The 17,306-nt window shown below is 36.2% G+C and overlaps 2 protein-coding genes and 2 long non-coding RNA genes across 5 annotated transcripts; 3 read left to right on the plus strand and 1 right to left on the minus strand.

Moving 5' to 3' along the window:
- Positions 1-569: 569 nt before the first annotated feature.
- Positions 570-9,221, plus strand: LOC126596090 (putative ion channel POLLUX-like 2). The gene is given in 25 exon segments (XM_050262565.1): positions 570-748; positions 750-973; positions 2,216-2,292; positions 2,388-2,506; positions 2,820-3,106; positions 3,222-3,293; positions 4,052-4,127; positions 4,239-4,337; positions 4,417-4,571; positions 4,667-4,771; positions 4,941-5,027; positions 5,173-5,257; positions 5,343-5,490; positions 5,890-5,966; positions 6,059-6,139; positions 6,538-6,729; positions 6,822-6,935; positions 7,507-7,599; positions 7,723-7,846; positions 7,938-8,014; positions 8,146-8,193; positions 8,280-8,349; positions 8,445-8,518; positions 8,661-8,771; positions 8,847-9,221. Coding segments are annotated over 25 exon segments (2,799 nt in total). The 5' UTR covers positions 570-661; the 3' UTR covers positions 8,964-9,221.
- Positions 9,222-10,616: 1,395 nt separating this feature from the next.
- On the minus strand, positions 10,617-11,628 carry LOC126594748 (uncharacterized). Its single transcript, XR_007613409.1, has 2 exons — positions 11,542-11,628; positions 10,617-10,978 (listed from the first exon to the last, which is right to left on the minus strand). It is a non-coding gene; the product is annotated as an uncharacterized LOC126594748 (long non-coding RNA).
- Positions 11,629-12,435: 807 nt separating this feature from the next.
- Positions 12,436-17,092, plus strand: LOC126597090 (rRNA-processing protein EFG1-like). Of its 2 annotated transcripts, none has more exons than XM_050263855.1 (8): positions 12,436-12,674; positions 13,021-13,150; positions 13,280-13,407; positions 13,690-13,828; positions 14,345-14,459; positions 14,939-15,002; positions 15,105-15,434; positions 16,757-17,092. In XM_050263855.1, exons 1-8 carry the CDS (start codon positions 12,537-12,539, stop codon positions 16,760-16,762), a joined length of 1,050 nt encoding a protein of 349 aa, XP_050119812.1. In that variant the 5' UTR covers positions 12,436-12,536; the 3' UTR covers positions 16,763-17,092. The 2 variants fall into 2 exon arrangements, with proteins under 2 accessions (XP_050119812.1, XP_050119811.1); XM_050263854.1 differs by having other exon boundaries at positions 12,438-12,674; positions 15,099-15,434.
- On the plus strand, positions 15,441-16,468 carry LOC126597091 (uncharacterized). Its single transcript, XR_007614136.1, has 2 exons — positions 15,441-16,241; positions 16,426-16,468. It is a non-coding gene; the product is annotated as an uncharacterized LOC126597091 (long non-coding RNA).
- Positions 17,093-17,306: the final 214 nt, after the last annotated feature.

The following is a 17,306-nucleotide window of genomic DNA, read 5'->3' on the forward strand; positions in this document are numbered from 1 at the left end:
TATCAAAATAAAGCTCATAGAGTTCCAAATCGACCTCGGACAAAAGTGTGTGACTCTCCTCAACTATTAAAGGAGACCATTCTCCTACAACTAATGAATAATGACATTATTCCACTGAACCCATTATTAGAACTTACTAATGATGATTATGTTTGAACCTTTGTGTTATGTAAACTCTATATTATTAAAGAGAACTCCACTATCTTCGTGGACGTAGCCCAACTTAAGGTGAACCACATATATCTTATGTTTGTTTTCTTGTCATTATCTCTTTACATATTACCTGCACTTGACTGAAGTAACCTTGTGAATGTTACAGCTAGACACTTTAACGAATGTTACAGCTTGACACTTTACGCTGTTCCAAAATCTATTATATTTTGTGCATCAACACGTGTTGATCTCCAATTAAAAAGAAACCAATCATATCCTAATAAGTTCGGATATTATTTTATTCACGTGAGACGCTGATGCATTGTTTGATTGTTGTTGATGAGATCGGAATAAGAAAATCAAGAACCACTTTTGGCAATCCTAATAAAACAGAAATACCATCAAATATTAGACTTTTGGTGTTCTTGTTGATGAACAATGAACAATCGACGACAAAGGGTTGGACAACGACTATCCACTGTAGTTGCAAGCATGCAAAGGAAAGGAAATGACTTTTCGGGGAGGGACCAGGTTGTCCACGTTGGATTTCCCGAAAAATCCCAAATTTCATGATTTCCCTACTTTTCTCTGTTTCTTTTTTTTTTCCAAAATTCCACCTGTTTTGTTTAAAGTTTCTGTTGTTTCTCTCATCGGCCCCGGTTTCCTTCTTCTTTCTTCTGAAACCTCGAAACTCCAGAAAAAAACAGCTCTGGCTGACTGTAACAAACATGGTTCTTTTGAGTGGTCAGCTGCACAGATTGCAGCTCTGCGTTTTGCCTCCTCGGGTTCCGATCTCCCACCGTTTTTCTTCCCCAAAAAGGTATTCAGAATTTCATTTCTTCATCTTTTCAATTACCAAAAGTGATTGTTTTTTTTTTGGTTGTTTGTAAGGCATTGGCATTGGCATTCATATGGGTTTTCTTCGCATTCAAGATCAAAGGGTTTATATTATTGATTGGTTTATGGACTAGTAATGCTATATTGTGCCCCTCTGCCCACACTAATCTGGCTTAATTGTAGAAATCGTCCTGAACTGTAGTTCGAGTTGCATTTTCGTCTCTGAATTCGAATGTTAGATTCTTTAGCCTCCAAATTTGGTCCAAGGTTTACACTCTTGGTCATGAAAGCAAACTAATTTGGGGCATTTGGTTGGTGGTAACTTTTGAACCTTTGTTTTTGGGTTAATCTTCGTGTGTTTCTTAGATATTTGTGAACTGGCTAGGGCTTGAAATTGTGAATTGTTGATTGTAATGTGAACCGAGAGATTTCAGGTTTTTAACTAATTGGGTAGTGCCAATTCTTTGTTGGAAGTGTGAACTTGTTGGTAGACAAAGGTGCCGTGTATGGAGAGGAAGTACGGTGCTAGGGGAAAGGGAGTGATCAAGATGAGTACTTTTTGTGAGGAATTTTTCTGGGTTTGATTCGCCTTTCCTCTTCAGACCGGCATACTGAATTTCTGAGATTCTATATACTTTAGCTCAAATTTTACTGTTTCGCGTATCTTCAATGAAATGGTCTACTTAAAGTAGTAATAAATGGCTTTTGCATGCGTTGCTTGTTTAAAAGTATGTGTTCTTCCTGTAGAGTAGGAATTTACTAATGAAAATTAGTTGATGTCTGATGCCGTATGCATAAGTTCTCCTGTCTACTTAAAGTAGTAATAAATGGCTTTCGCATGCGTTGCTTGTTTAAAAGTATGTGTTCTTCCTGTAGAGTAGGAATTTACTAATGAAAATTAGTTGATGTCTGATGCCGTATGCATAAGTTCTCCTGGCTGAGCTCCGTTTCATAATCCTTATAAACTGTTAGGCTATCAACATTTAAGTTTTGAACGCAGCATATAGTATTATGTATAAAAAGCTTCCGACTTCTATCTGAAGCATATTGTGATAATACCATACTCTGTAACTGAGGGAAATTGTAATTTTGGAGTACATTTGCTGATGTCTGTATATGTGCAATGTACTCTATGATACATACATGGGGCAAGTGTTGAAGCACAGTTATCCTGAATTTTAGTGTAGACAAGCCATATGATGCTAACGTTGATGATACTTACCAGGAAATTAATGCCACGCCAATTTTGGTGGATCAAATCTTCGTCTTTACATGCAAGTAGTTTCATAGTACACAACAGAGGTGAGAATATTGTATGTATGCTTTATCATGTGTGAAAGCAAGGTATTGATAACTTACATTCGTTCATGTTTTACTTACGTTTATTCTTTTTACAGCGAAATGTGAGGCCAGTTCTCAAAGGGCAGAAAATGAGCTAGATTCCACTGTGTATATAAATGTTGCAGATGATTTGAATGACCAACTCTTTAATACAGACCCAATTAATATTTCTCAGGTGAGCATTAGATACAGACCCAATTAATATTATTTATTTATCTGTTTAATTTCTAACAAGAGCATTAGATGGATGAATCTGCATAAGAGATTGTAAATTTTTTTTTAAAATCTGAAAAAGAACATATCTTGAATTGATTAAATTGGATAACAGCTTAAACCCCTTTCAATGTTCCTCTATTTAGTGGTTTCACCTGTTTACTCTCTGTTATCAAGTATTTGTATCCATGATAACTTCAGATCTTGCATTTGACTCATGTCATGGCACTTCTAGTATTTAGTAAATTTCTTGACAGAATTTTCTGTATATGCAGGTTCTCGTAGCTAAAGTCACGATGGGATTGCTGTCCTTATATTTCTCATTTAGGCTAGGACAGTCAAATGTTTTTCATACTTTCATTAAGATCGTCCAAGCAAAACTTCCCTCTATCATTCAAACTTTCGGGGCTGCTGCCTTGCCCTTTGCCTGTGTTTCTAATTCATTGAATAAACCTGTGCCTCTTCGGTTGGATGTGTCTTTTCCTTCATTTCGAGACATTAGATGGAGCTTTGCACGGTTACTGTATCTATTTAACATCCAACTTGAAAAGAATGTTGCCACGTAAGTGAAGATATCAGATGGAGCTTTGCATGGTTTCTATATCTATCATTTCATGCTTGTAATTTGTTTGGTCTATGTTCTCATTTAGCTAAGTTCTTTTGTAAATATTTTTTAGGTTCTTTCTGGTGCTCCTGGTAGCATGCTTCTCATTTGTTGTCATTGGTGGTTTCCTATTCTACAAGTATAGGTAACCTATAATCCTTTCTAAGAGCAGTTCGAATTACTTTCTCTGGCATATTCTGCTTCATGTTGCTTTATCGTATTTCATTAAATAGCATTTTTTTTCCTCGTGTCTAGACTATCAGATTGATGCAATTATTGGCCCATTTATAACAGCTGAAGTTTTCTAATATGGTATCACCATATCAGAGCTTTGGTGGTAGCAGCCTAGCAGGGGGTACTGGATGTGGAACCCTCAATCCATTCCCCATTTCTTTGGTGCAGGGTGGGGTTTCAGCTATATTTTTCTTTCCGTTTGATTTTAACATACAAACAAAGAACGTGTTCGTGAGAGGGACAGTGTTAGATTGATATACATTGTTGACCAGTTCCCTAACAGCTTAAGCATTTGGGGTCCATCTGAAACAATATGGTTTCATCATTTTCTTGCCCTCTTCTTCACAAGGGTCTCAGCATCTTAGACCAACAATTATTTTGTATTCTAACACCTCCCCGTCAAATGTGGGCCTCTCTTCACTATTAAAGCCCAACATGTGGGATTCAACTTATATTGGTTACACTTGCAGGATTTGACCAGGATTTCCTGCTTTGATACCATGCTAAAGTTTGTTGTTACCACACTATTCCGAAAAATTTAAGTTGTTACGATGTGGGCTGACAAATATTTGATATTCTAACGGTTAAGCAGTCTTTTAATAGTATTTTTATCAAATGAATAAATTCCTCATGTTTGTTTACAATCCGGATGCATTTCAAATTACACAGGGGTAGTAATGAGTCTTTGGAGGACTGCTTCTGGGAGGCTTGGGCATGTCTGTGTTCATCATCGACACATTTAAAAGTGTGATTCCGCTTCCTAATTTTATCATTTGGTTCATTCTAAAAGTTTTCACTAATTCTGTATTTTCTTGGATGATTGTAAATAACATGCATTGTAAAATATACACTGCAGCAAAGAACACGCATTGAACGTGTTATTGGTTTTGTTCTTGCAATATGGGGCATATTATTTTACTCTCGCTTGTTGAGCACAATGACTGAACAGTTCAGGGTAAGTTCTTGGATCATGGAACATTATCGTACATCTAACTTATATGTAAATGGCATCCTTATGGCCATCATTTGCTCAGAACAATATGTACAGACTAAAAGAAGGCGCACAAATGCAAGTTCTGGAGACTGATCATATCATTATTTGTGGAGTGAACAGTCATCTTTCCTTCATACTAAAGCAACTAAACAAGTATCACGAACTTGCTGTCCGCTTAGGTACTGCTACAGCTAGGTAATCTATTTTTTGTACTCGAATGGAGTTTTTTATATCAGGATTGTGTGGTAAAATTACTGGATTGTGTTGTTGTCTTGCTTATATGTTCACAGGAGGCAGAGAATTCTTCTTATGTCCGATCTCCCAAGAAAGCAGATGGACAAGCTTGCGGACAATTTAGCGAAAGATCTTATACACATTGATATCCTTACAAAGAGGTAGGACTATAAGAAATCATCTAACTCATCTGCGTCTGATTTCATAAGGCCTCAGTGCAATAAAATAAAAAATTATCAGTAAGAAATGATGTAATGGGTAATTGGATTTGATAATAAAATTGAGACTTCGTGTGCTTCTGATTCTTACTTTGAGGCTCTACTCTTACAGTTGCAGCCTTAGTTTAACAAAATCATTTGAAAGAGCCGCTGCCAACAAGGCACGTGCAATAATTATACTGCCAACGAAGGGAGACCGGTGAGAACTTGATCTACTTTTACTTCTATGTGAGAAATTATATTTGAGTATACAAGGGTTTCGACAAAGTTTCTTTGGAATTTCCTAGTATTAGAAATTTCTTATCTCTCAAATGTGTTTTGACTTCACATCCTCATCTGTTTAGGTATGAAGTTGACACTGATGCTTTTTTGTCTGTTCTGGCTCTTCAACCTATTCCCAACATGGAATCTGTCCCCACAGTTGTTGAGGTATATCACTAATCTAGTCTTCGTACTGAACTTTGTTACGAAGTTTGCTAAATCATGTTAAATTTTCTGTGCCCAATGAATGCAGGTTTCAAGTTCCAATACATGTGAACTCTTAAAGTCGATCTCAGGGTTAAAAGTAGAGCCTGTGGAAAATGGTGCATCAAAATTATTTGTACAATGTTCTCGTCAAAAGGGACTCATAAAGATCTACAGGCACTTGCTTAATTATCGAAGTATGGTACAAGTGTCTGTTTGAACTATAACTGGTTTTCTTGTGATGATGCTTATGAAATTCTTTTTTTGAACCCTCAATATTAATACTATATGTATTACCAAAAGGATATGTGATTTAAATCCAACACTTGCAAAGTTAAAGATGAAATGTTATTGCTGTATTGATAATTTCTCCCATTTTATCGGATGTGTAATAAATCGATACTTTGAGCCCATCTTATATATCAATTTGAAATCTTTCGGTGGTAACTAGAACTTAGACCTGTCAACCCAAGTCATGCGTTGTTTCTTACTACGGTGGTTATTTTTACATCATATTGGTTATTAGGCAAATGGAACCATCTCTCCGATCATTTCTGAGATGACACACTAATTGATGTCATTTCTACTCAGTGCAGAAAATGTCTTTAATCTTTGCAGTTTCCCAAGTCTAGCTGGGCTCAAGTATAGGAGATTACGACATGGGTTTCAAGAGGTAACACCATCTGTCAAATGTAATTCTGGTAGTGAAGAACTTATAGCGGTTGGCTGATTGAGAATTTTTCTCTGACTCGATATCCCTTTCAGGCAGTTGTTTGTGGGCTTTATAGGAACGGGAAGATAGACTTCCACCCCAATGACAGTGAAATCTTGCGGGAAACTGACAAAGTATGAGAAGTTCTGACTTTTTTAATTTGAACTAAAACAATCACCAATAACTTTGATATTTCTTTTGACTTGTGAAAAATGGAATCATGAACACAATGTTTGTTAAAATTTTGTTTTGTACTTATCTCTAGACACTGATGGTTGGTTGGATTGTTTACTTTTGTGGTTCCTGTTTTTATTTATCGCGAGCAGACAATTAGACAAAAGTGTAGTAAAATTTGATAATTGCAAAATAGACGAAAGAAACAAAGATGATTATGGGAACCTGAGCGGATTCACTCTGTGACTGCTTCATTTGTTTTAGTACTTGCTTTATGTTGTTTTGCTGACTGAATGGGTCGTGGTTAACCATCATTTTTATTTATGAGTTCCTATTGTTCTGCACTTTCCTCATGTAGGTATTATTCATTGCACCTGTTAATGGGAGTAAGACACCAGATGTTACTTATTCAAATGTTGTCAAAGAAATAGGCGCTGATCAAAGTTTGGATGATCTAGAAACAAACGGGTGTACTCACCCGCATGCCTTGCAACTGGTGAAAACACGACTTGAGAATATTGTCAGGCGTCCCAAGAAACCAGGCTCTAAGGTGCAACTTGACTAAGACATAATTGCTTGAAGGTCACTAGGGCTTGATAGATTTGGTCTCCAATCTGAATAATTTTTTTCTTATTAATGCAGGCCTCAGACTATAATCTGGGACCAAAAGAATTTATCCTTCTGCTTGGATGGCGCCCCGACATCATAGAGATGATTGAAGAATATGACAATTATCTTGGACCTGGCAGTGTTGTGGTATGTTCTAATTCGCTTGGAACTCTTGTTGTGGATCCTATATTCAGCAATTTCCCTAAAATGTAAAACAATAGTAAAAGTACATTGTTACTTACGCAAGTGCATGTGTGATGGAATCTTGAAGAGGTAGTTATATTAAGCGGCTGCAAGACTCCAAAGTAACGGAAGGCAGTGAAATCTCTAATAAATCAATTACCCAGATCTGTAAAACATTAGTAAAAGAGGTAAATTGTTGCTTGTGCAAGTACATGTGTGATGGAACATGGAGTGGTGGTTATATTAAGTGGTTGCAAGGTACTCCAAAGTAATGTGCAGGCGGTGAAATTGCCAATAAATCAATTGGGATGTTATTGCAGGAAATTAACGGATTATAGGAATTTTTCTTCACCTTGAGGAAGCATGATAGAGACTGAGAAAAATAGATTTTTTGTCTGCACAACTGGGAATCGTTGTTTTATATGTGCAGGAAATTTGACACTTGATTAAACATAATTTTCATTTGATCACCTAGACTAAGTTTCTAGACATACATGCATTGGTGACTCACAATTCATCATCTTTATGCATGCAGGAAATTTTGTCAGATGTACCTTTAGAGGACAGAAAGAGGACAAGACAAGTTTCTGATCAAGGAAAACTCAAACATGTCAAGGTTTCTCATCGGGTACTGCCTCTCTCTTTCAACCTAGAGTAGTACCTTCTGGTGTTTCTTTTCTTTCTCTATAATATTTTTGCAGGGAAGTTTCCTTTTCCGCTTATAAACTTCCATTTTTTCCATGAGCTGCAGATTGGAAATCCAATGAACTTTGAAACCTTACAAGATACCATAGTGCATATCCAAAATTCATTGAAGAACGAAGATGTTCCCTTGTCGGTCGTTGTAATATCTGATAGGGAATGGCTTCTTGGAGGTGAACATACATGAATTCCTCCCTTTTTCTTGGTTTTATGTTGTTTTCAATTAGCTTTTGGTCAATTTGCGTTGAAGTACCCTCTCTTCAGATCCAACCAGGGCAGACAAGCAATCTGCGTATTCTCTTCTTCTTGCTGAAAATATTTGCAACAAACTTGGTGTAAAGGTAGGTCAAGTTCATCATTTCCAATTTTGTAAAAATTCAAACTTAGAGTTTAATTAATTAAATAGTTTTCACAATAACTTTGTCATAATCGTCACCTAGAGCAAACAAAGTAACAAGGTGGTGCATTGCAGGTACAGAATCTCGTTGCAGAGATCGTGGACTCGAAATTGGGCAAACAAGTAAACTCCGACAGACTTTTGTCACTGTTTATTATTTCTGTTGATATTTAATGTTATTGATTGTTATACACCCACAATCACTGCAGATCACAAGAATTAAGCCGTCCCTGACTTACATTGCCGCAGAGGAAGTAATGAGCCTCGTAACAGCTCAAGGTCTTGAATCCTTGTACTAGATTTAGCTCTCACAACATATAATATGGTTATTCCAAAATATTATAACAGGTAAATGATTTCTTTGTGCATAACAGTTGCTGAGAACAGTGAACTAAACGAAGTGTGGAAAGACATTCTAAACGCAGAGGGTGATGAAATATATGTAAAGGTAAGCGCCTCGAATCCTCAATTTTAATGTTATGATGTTGATCTCGATTGGACGTTGTCTTTTTTGTATTTTCGGCTAGAGGATTTGGATTGGATATCCATTAAACTGTATATTTAAACTTTGCCTGCTTTTGTTACGACAGGATATCAGCCTCTACATTAAAGAAGGAGAGAACCCTTCATTCTTTGAGCTTTCTGAAAGAGCACAACTGCGGAAAGAAGTGGCGATAGGTTATGTGAAAAACAACAAGAAGGTAAAAAGGTCTTGATTTGGATTCGGCTCCTAAATTGCTTCAGACTTCCCATTCATCTCTTATGCCATGTTGCAGGTTATTAATCCAGTTCCCAAGTCCGAACCCCTCTCCCTTGAGTTGACAGATTCGTTGATAGTTATATCCGAACTTGAAGGAGAACAACCTATCATTCTGGAGAACCAATCAAGTTGAAACGACCGCCCAAATTTTGCTCGTGAAAGTTTGAATCCCATGCTAAATGGAAGTACTCATGTTTTGACAGTGAAAGTGTTCTCCGAGCTTGACCATTGAACCGGCATTAAACTAGCAAATTGGTGAAGAGACTGTTTTAGCTTCTTTATTTTGCAGTATTAGCCTCTCTTTTGTTGTTAAGACCGTAACATTGATACAGACACCGCACTAATTCATGGAAATTTGTCCAATAAAGAAAATCTGGATTAACAGTAATAAGCATTGTTAGTCATGTTAATTATACCTTGATATTGTCCTTGTGTTCGAAATTTACAGTTTCGTCTAACTGTTCTAGTAATATGTCTCTTTCCGACGCTGGAAGACGTCCTAAGTTTGTGGGTTGAGTATGCCGTAAGGTACGCATTTTAGTAAGAAGTTAATTATAGCTGGCCACTTGTATAATGCTCTCTTAGCAACAGATCAAAGTCTGAATAGAGTCTCGTTCTTTTGGTCACTTGATGACGAAGGATTGATGGTCACTGCCCTTTAGATTTGATACCAAGGATTGAGATTTAAACAATAAAAACACGTCCATTTAACCTCAACGTTTGGTATCAAAGCCAAATGTGAGTGAGCATGAATTCCTTGGTCATCAGATGAGTAAGAGAACATTTTTATGGTGACCAAGAGAACATTCTGAGTCCGAGTAACAAAGGGTGATCCAAATCTGAATGCTTGATCATTCTCAAATCTCAAATAAGACCATGTGTAATGTTACATGTGTTAGAATGATATGAGTTTCTTGAGAATACAATTAAGCTATTTGCTTATAATACTCAATCAAATTCCACATAAAACAATAAAATACGATTAAAGAACGTCGTTACTAATGAAAATTTTAAGCATTCCAAGGTTTCACAATGGTATGATGCTTATTATAGGGATTCAATTCGTAATACGCTTGAAGTAATTTCACCATGAAATTGTTTGGCAGCTCATATAAGAGACTGAATATGATTAATAATACAGACTCAGTTGTTTGGTATATTTATATTAAAAAAGTACTTGGATAATTTAGGGCAGCGCTATTCATGGGCATTTTTACCCTCTACACACCTTCTGTTTTTATTTATTTTTAACAAATAATAGTATCTACACTAAGGATAGAGGAGTGAGCTAAGTCTTACAATGGGCGTATCAGAACCATGTGGTTCAACTTCGCATTTGACAAGAATTGACCTAAGACCTCTCACTTACAAGTGAAAAGAAATATCACTAGACCGTAGTACTAAGTGACCCCACACATTCTTGTTAATCATTGATTTTCATCAATTAATTCGATCCGACGGCTGAAAATTGAGAGAGTATGTGAGAAGTAAAAATAGGGGTGTGGATAGCACTACCCAAAATTTTATATAGGGCTTGTTTGGATGTGCTACTCTATAAAGCGCTTTTACTCACTAGTGTTTTTTGTTTGTAGCACTTTTCAATAACGCTTATATGAGGAAGTAGTTTGTTGTTTGGCATGCAACCAACTAAGCGCTTTTGTATTGGATAGAGGCGTTTTTGATATTAAGTAGAGTTTTTGGTTGTCAAATGAAAAAGCGTTTTCATTAATAATTCTCAATACTTTTTTCATAAGTATTTTTTGTACATAATTAGCATACAACTTGATTAAGGGTTGATGAAAATTCAATTACATAAAATAATGATCACTAACAAAATGATACATACTTAATGAAAATATATGTTTGTTTCTTAAAAACAAAAGGACACGTTATAGTTGCATGACAAACAAATGTGAAATAAGTATTAACTAGATATAAGAAGATTAACAATCCTTTCTCGTTCAACATCCATCTCTCGCCTATGAGTAAAATTTCATCAACAATTTCTTCATTTCTATGATCTTCCTCTTGTCCAGGCGGAAGTAGCTCATCATCATCATCATCATCATAAGGTTGGAACTCTTGATTTGTTATGAAATGATTCCTAATAAAATTGTGTAAGGCTATTGAAGCAACAACAATTTGTACCTGTTTTTCAAAAGGGAAGTTACGCATGAGACGAATCAATGTCTATCTATTTTTCCAAGCACCAAAAGTTATTTCTATTGTGCATCTTAGGGATGAATGCCTCTGATTAAATTCATTAGTGTTGCTTTGTATTGTCATTGGAAGTTAATTTGCTATTAGTAGTATCTATGATCGTTAATGCGGCATTAAATCTTAACAGCAATACAAGCCCTTCAAACATGAAGGCCTTTGAGCAACCTGATTAGAAATATTTGACCTGCTCAAATGCATGTAGTATTTACAAATTAATTTTCATGTAGTATTTACAAATTAATTTTCGAAGCAAACTAAGTTGTAAATATATGTTCACAATGATACCTACCAACAAACTAGATGACCCGCCCGTACCTAGAGTGACTCTGGAGAAAGCAGAAAATACCTTTGGAATGTCAATGAACGATCACTAAATCCTAAAATTATTTTCGTGTAGTTCAAAATTCACAACAATTTTGATATAAATGACATATCAACAATCAAATTCACACACTACATTCAAAATTTAAGATAAGAAATAGCAAACATACCTCCACAAAGAATTTCAGGCGATGGAGATGCAGAGAAATTTGGGGGAAGATGGAGACCAAGATGACTTCTCCAGCCACCAAAATAATATGAAAATAAAGACTTTTGGGTTCTTAACGTGCAAACATAGAAAAAATTGGTGATGGCAATTTTGATGTTTTTTTTTTTTTTTCAAATGTAATGGCATTTTAGACTTTACAAATTAAAAAATAAGGATAGTTCGGGTATTGAAAAAAATTCATTAAAGGGAGCAAAATGCTTCCCTTATTTTCTGTGCTTAGCACTTTTAGGAAGGCCTTGCTTTTTAGAAAATGCTTATTACTGCTTCTAAAGCACTTTTAAAATATTTGCCAAACGACCATTTTTTAAAACTAAAGCGCTTTCACTCATTAGGAAGCGTCTTTGACTATTTTAAAGGCACAACCAAACGAGCTCTTAAAGAATTATAAATATTAATGAGTGGTTTCATTAATTTTAATAAATGTATTTCTTTTATATAAATTGGTTGCGAATTCGCCATTTATAAGATTCGAATATAAGACATCACACTCACAAGTAAAGAAAAATGCTACTAAATCATAATACTAAGTGACAAGTTTAGCAAATATCTTAGCATTGTAGCCAAATTCTAAATGAACGGAACTAATTACAATATTTATATATATTTAATACAACGAACATCTAACCGTCAAAATATTGATGATATTAAACACATATAAGTATTGCAGTTAAATATAAAGTGTGTACTTAAAAATAATAAAATATCAAGAAAGTTTAAGCATAGTTACTGAACGCTATGTTTAGCTCCGCATGAGACGGCGGATTAAGACCGAAATGGAATTTAGGTCAAACGCGAGGAAAATTTTATTTCGGCTCAACTTTTTTTTATTTTTATAAAGAAAGTAAAAAAGAGAAAACTCAACAAAACAAATTGCTCTTAGAAAGCGCTCGCTGTCATCTGTCCGTGCCCTCGGCGATTATTTGGAGGGGTAACGCCATGGCTCACGGTGGCTACAGCAAGCGGCGGGTGAACCCCGCCGGACGTCGGTCCAAGTCGGTCTTGGGCCCGGAGAAGAAGCCCAAGTCCGTCACCCTCAAAAACCAGATACGCTCCATCGAGCGCATGCTCCGTAAGGTACTCCCTCACTCTTTCTTCCCAATCTCCAGCTCTTTATCTGTTATTCCATTTCGACCTTGCTTCGGTTGTGGTCGATTTTGGGGTTAGGGTTTGTGTGGTTTGGGGGTTTTCAATCACCTAGTTCTTCGCTAGCCCTGCTGTGTGTGTATATGGACAAAAGTGTGTACAGTACACTGGAATTTCTGAGGAATTTGAAGGAATTGGAAAATGTCTGACCTAATACCGCTTGAATTAGTATTCATTTCGTAAGATTAGAAATTTGTAGTAGGCAACTTTGTGGTTTTATCTATTGATGAAGTGATAATCATCGTGAAATGCCTAACACGATGATTGTTTTCCTAAGAATTTACCAGCTGAAGTTAGGGAGGCTCAGGAAAAGAAGTTGGAAGGGTTCAAGAAACAGCAGGAGATTCATTCCCGTCTCGCTGTGGAACGCAAAATATTTATGCGTGACAGGAAGATAAAGTTTTTTGGTATAATGAACCGATTCCATTTGTTATTCTAGTTATTTTGTAGGTGAATTCTTGCATGATGTACGGCTTAATTGCATTGGTGGTGTATGTTTTGCTTTGAGTTGTGAAAGTAACGTGCACCTTTTTCAGAGAGAAGAAAGATAGAGAGAAGATTAAGACGTCTGGAGAAACTTCAACGTGCTTCTTCTGGTCAGGCACAAGATGCAGAGATTTTGTTGCAACTTTCCAAATTGAAAGAAGATCTTGAATATGTTAGGGTAAGCTATATAGTGGCCCTTGGTTTATCTGCTTTTAAGTTGATGTCGGTGCATTGATATGATAGTTGTAATTGGAAGTTTGGTAGTTTTTCTTCTTTCATGAGAATATCTTAAGCTTATATTGACATGAAATGTGAACTTCTACTTGACCTTGTGCCTTACTGGAGAAGAGCCATTTTTTTTTTACTTTGCTTGTTACAGACTTTGAATTGTTTTTTGAAATAACACTGTAGTTGTTTCAAATAATGTCAAACTAAAAGGCTGATATTTATTGACCATCAGTTCTTTCCCAAGACCGAAAAATATGTCTCGTTGTTTACTGGAGGTGAAGATACAGATGTGATTGATAAGAGAAATAAGTTGCGTAAGCAGATTAAGGCCAATATAGTTGCTGCAGCAGCTAGCGGAAAGGATCTGGAAGGTATTTCTTTTATGCCTTACTTCCATCAGAAATTTTCTCGTAGAGTTATTCTTCATAAGATCAGGTCAAACAACCTCTATATAAGCAATAACTACCTGATGTTATGCATCAATATATTTTTTAGTATTCTGAAGTTGTTTGAGGGTGAATTCCTAACTTGGTGCAGCCTTATCTGAATATTTATTAAGGGTAAATACCACTTGAAAGAAAATATAGGATGAAAATACCTAGCAAAACATCTAGTCTTTCAATGAAGTTAATAGTAGAAGTAAGAATGGCTGGAAGATAACATATCAAACACAAACATCTACCAACTTATGCTTTCCACAGTTCTGCCATGCTATTATATTCTTTCAAAAATCTAGAAGATGTTTTATGTTTTCTCTGTGGGATGCTTGTTTTACATCTCTTTTCTTCTTTTAATTGTCAATTATGAACATAATCTGAGGGGTTGCAAATTATTGAACTATTTTGTTACACTGACAATAATGCTTTTTGTTCTTGGAATTCCTACAGAAACAGGGAGTGAGGATGACGGGCTTCTGGATATGAGCGAAGATGATTTCTTCCTAAATGGGAGTTCTAGTGATGAAGCAGATGCTGACGATGAATGGACAGATAAGAGTGCAAAGTATTTTTCCATCTTATTCTGTTTGTAGTTTTTAGCAATAAAATTGTTTCTTGCACAAATAATTAAAATTATGAGTGAGATACTATTATTTATTCTTGAGAACCTTTTTGTTTTAAGGTAGGGTTATATGTTTGTTTTTGTTTGAATGGACTTCGTTAATATTCCCTCTTTGATTGGTTAGTTGAACTTACAGTGTAAGTTCTCATTTATCAAAACAAAACAGTGTGAGTTCTCATTTATCAAAAAAAAAAAAAAAAAAAAAAAGAAGTGTAAGTACTCAGTGGAATAGAAAGCTTATTTATGAATTAGGTGACTGTTGCGGACTTCGATCATTATCACTTTTTTGAAACATGAGCCCACTGCTTGTAATTTGATTTAGTATATAATCTGTTCCTTCATTTTTATGTGTTTTACCTGTTTATTAGAAATATGGTCTGCTTTGATGGAAGTTGCATCTAAATTTGTCATCTGTTTTGCAGGGAACAGGCTTCCAGTGCTTCTGGAAAAGCAACTTCTGGCATGTCCAGTGATGAGAGAAATCAGGTTTCCCATCTTCTCACTATTGCACTGCTGTAATTAACTATATGTACTTATTGAGTGTCTATATTTCTGCCTCCTCACCTGAACTTTCTTAAATAGCGACAGATTTCTGCTAGAGCTTTGATGCCTCCACCCCGGCCATCCAGCAATTCTCACTCAAGTTCAGTTGGTGCTCAGTCAAGGTTTGGTCCTTCATCGAGCAAAAATTCCTCAAAAAAGCCTGCTGAAATGACCACATCAAGCAATACATCAAATAGCAGAAGTGGAACTTCCTTCAATACATCAAATAGCAATACATCAAGTAGCAGAAGTGAAACTTCCTTCAAAGATAGGGGATCCTCTAATTCAACTGCTGGTCAAAGTAGCAATTTGAGCTCCAACTCTGATGCTCATAAGCCCCGTAGAAAAAGGAGGCCAAAGAAGAAAAAGCAGCAGGTTCACATTACTTGTTAATGTTGGATAGTTTATATTTTTGCATTTCTGTTCATGAGGTTTGTAGTTTATTTTCGGTTGAAAATTTGGTACAATGCTTTTAAAAGTCTGTCTATGGCAATCTCCTAAGATGATGAAAAAAATATGGAAATTTGCGACTTATCTAGATGGTCTTGGTTGAACCTAAGGCTACTTGGTTTTAGTATCTGTTTTCGTTTCTTATATAAGAATATCACTCCTTTTTATACCTCAACTACTGAGCTCTTGTACCTGCACTTTATCCCACACTGGGGTATAGGTATTGGTCCTCTTGGGTCAATCACGCATATATGGAACTTTCTACCCATGGCATGCTAAATATGACCATCATTGCACAATTACCTTGAGATTGATTGTTCTTGAATACAATATGTCAAAATTGGCGGGTAGGATGGTAATTGGCCACATCCTTGTTCCTGTGATTTATGAAGTTCATATACCGTATTGGTAATTAGCCACATTCATTTTTCTTGTGATTTATGAAGTTTATATGCCATATTGGTATATATGTGTTGTGAAGGGTGACAGCATTTTCCTATTTTCATGATTAGTTTATGAGCTTTACAACTCATAAAGAGTTGATTTAGGCTGAAAGTGGGTGCACAGACAAGACTAAGCCCCAAAGGGTGTGAATTGAGTCAATTGATGCACGTCTGCGCTTTGATAGGCGTAATGACAGTGGCTAGGCATTTTGTTGGCTAACTCGAAGAAGTTGGATGTATATCTCTGCCCGATTGATTTTAGCTAATTATTCAAGCTGGAAATCTAGAGGTCGCACTTGGTGTGATGGCAAGTGCCTTCGCCCATGAGCGGTAGGTCTCGGGTTCGAGACTTGGGAGCAGCCTCTCCATAAATGAGGGTAAGGCTAGCCGACATTCACCTCTCCCAGACCCTGCGTAAAGCGGGAGCCTTGTGCACTGGGTACGACCTTTTTATTCAAGCTGGAAATCTGAAGTACAATTCAATGATGGACCATCTTTGTTTGTTTATTCATTATTTATCATTAAATAACCATTCTTCAAAAACAAAATTTAAATACCCATACTATGCTAAGTGGATTTCTTCATTGAGTAGAATCCTTATGTCCTACAAGGCTGCTATGGGACGTGTTCAATATAGTGCTATGCTTGCTTCTATTTATTTCAGAGCTGACTTCGTACTTGCTCTTCATAGTGTTCAAAAGTCTGGTTCATACTAGTATTCTTTGTACAGTTGATGCCATTTATTTACCAAGTATTGTAGTTGGTTAACATCTTTTTCATAACCAAGTACTTGTATATTTTAAGGGATGAGGGGAAGTTGCTTGGTGCCGATGCGGACCTTTGCTTTTAAGGATTTGATCGCTTTGAGTTGTTATGTGAAATTATTACAGCTCAGTCTTGACAATGAATTGTGTATTTTCTTTTTGTATCGGTCTTTGGTTGGAAGCCGGTGCTTACTGCTCAATGTAAAGATCAGTCTTAACTCCATGCCTACTCACTCCGAGTTGGGCTCGGTTTATCTTGAGAATTTGTTTCTGTTGCAACTGTACAAACTTCTGATCTGGTAAGTCACAAAATCCTTGGATGGATATACTTTGTACTGGATTTGCTTACGGAAGATATGAAGCATAAATAATTTTATGGAGGGTGTTGGCAGTTGGACTTGGATGTAATTGTGCATCATTTGATTCTGGCTACAATTGAGTGGGTTGATTTTTCGGGTTGGGTTTCGTTAGGTATGGGCGGACAAAGCATCAACACAGCTCAACCTAATAAATAGTCGGTTTGGCGATGCATTGGGTTTGAGCGGGTTATGACAAAAAAAAAAACAACCACCCCTTCGGGTTTAAAATTG

The sequence above is a fragment of the Malus sylvestris genome, chromosome 13, assembly GCF_916048215.2.
Source record: "Malus sylvestris chromosome 13, drMalSylv7.2, whole genome shotgun sequence".
Classification (NCBI taxonomy): domain Eukaryota; kingdom Viridiplantae; phylum Streptophyta; class Magnoliopsida; order Rosales; family Rosaceae; genus Malus; species Malus sylvestris.

What these genes read in the sequence shown, in the direction of transcription:
- LOC126597090 (XM_050263854.1), top strand. Translation starts at nt 12,537, where the DNA reads ATGGCTCACGGTGGCTACAGCAAGCGGCGGGTGAACCCCGCCGGACGT. An exon ending in AAGATCTTGAATATGTTAGG is followed by an intron (nt 13,408 to 13,689) that starts GTAAGCTATATA and finishes ATTGACCATCAG; the next exon opens with TTCTTTCCCAAGACCGAAAA. An exon ending in CCAGTGATGAGAGAAATCAG is followed by an intron (nt 15,003 to 15,098) that starts GTTTCCCATCTT and finishes TTTCTTAAATAG; the next exon opens with CGACAGATTTCTGCTAGAGC.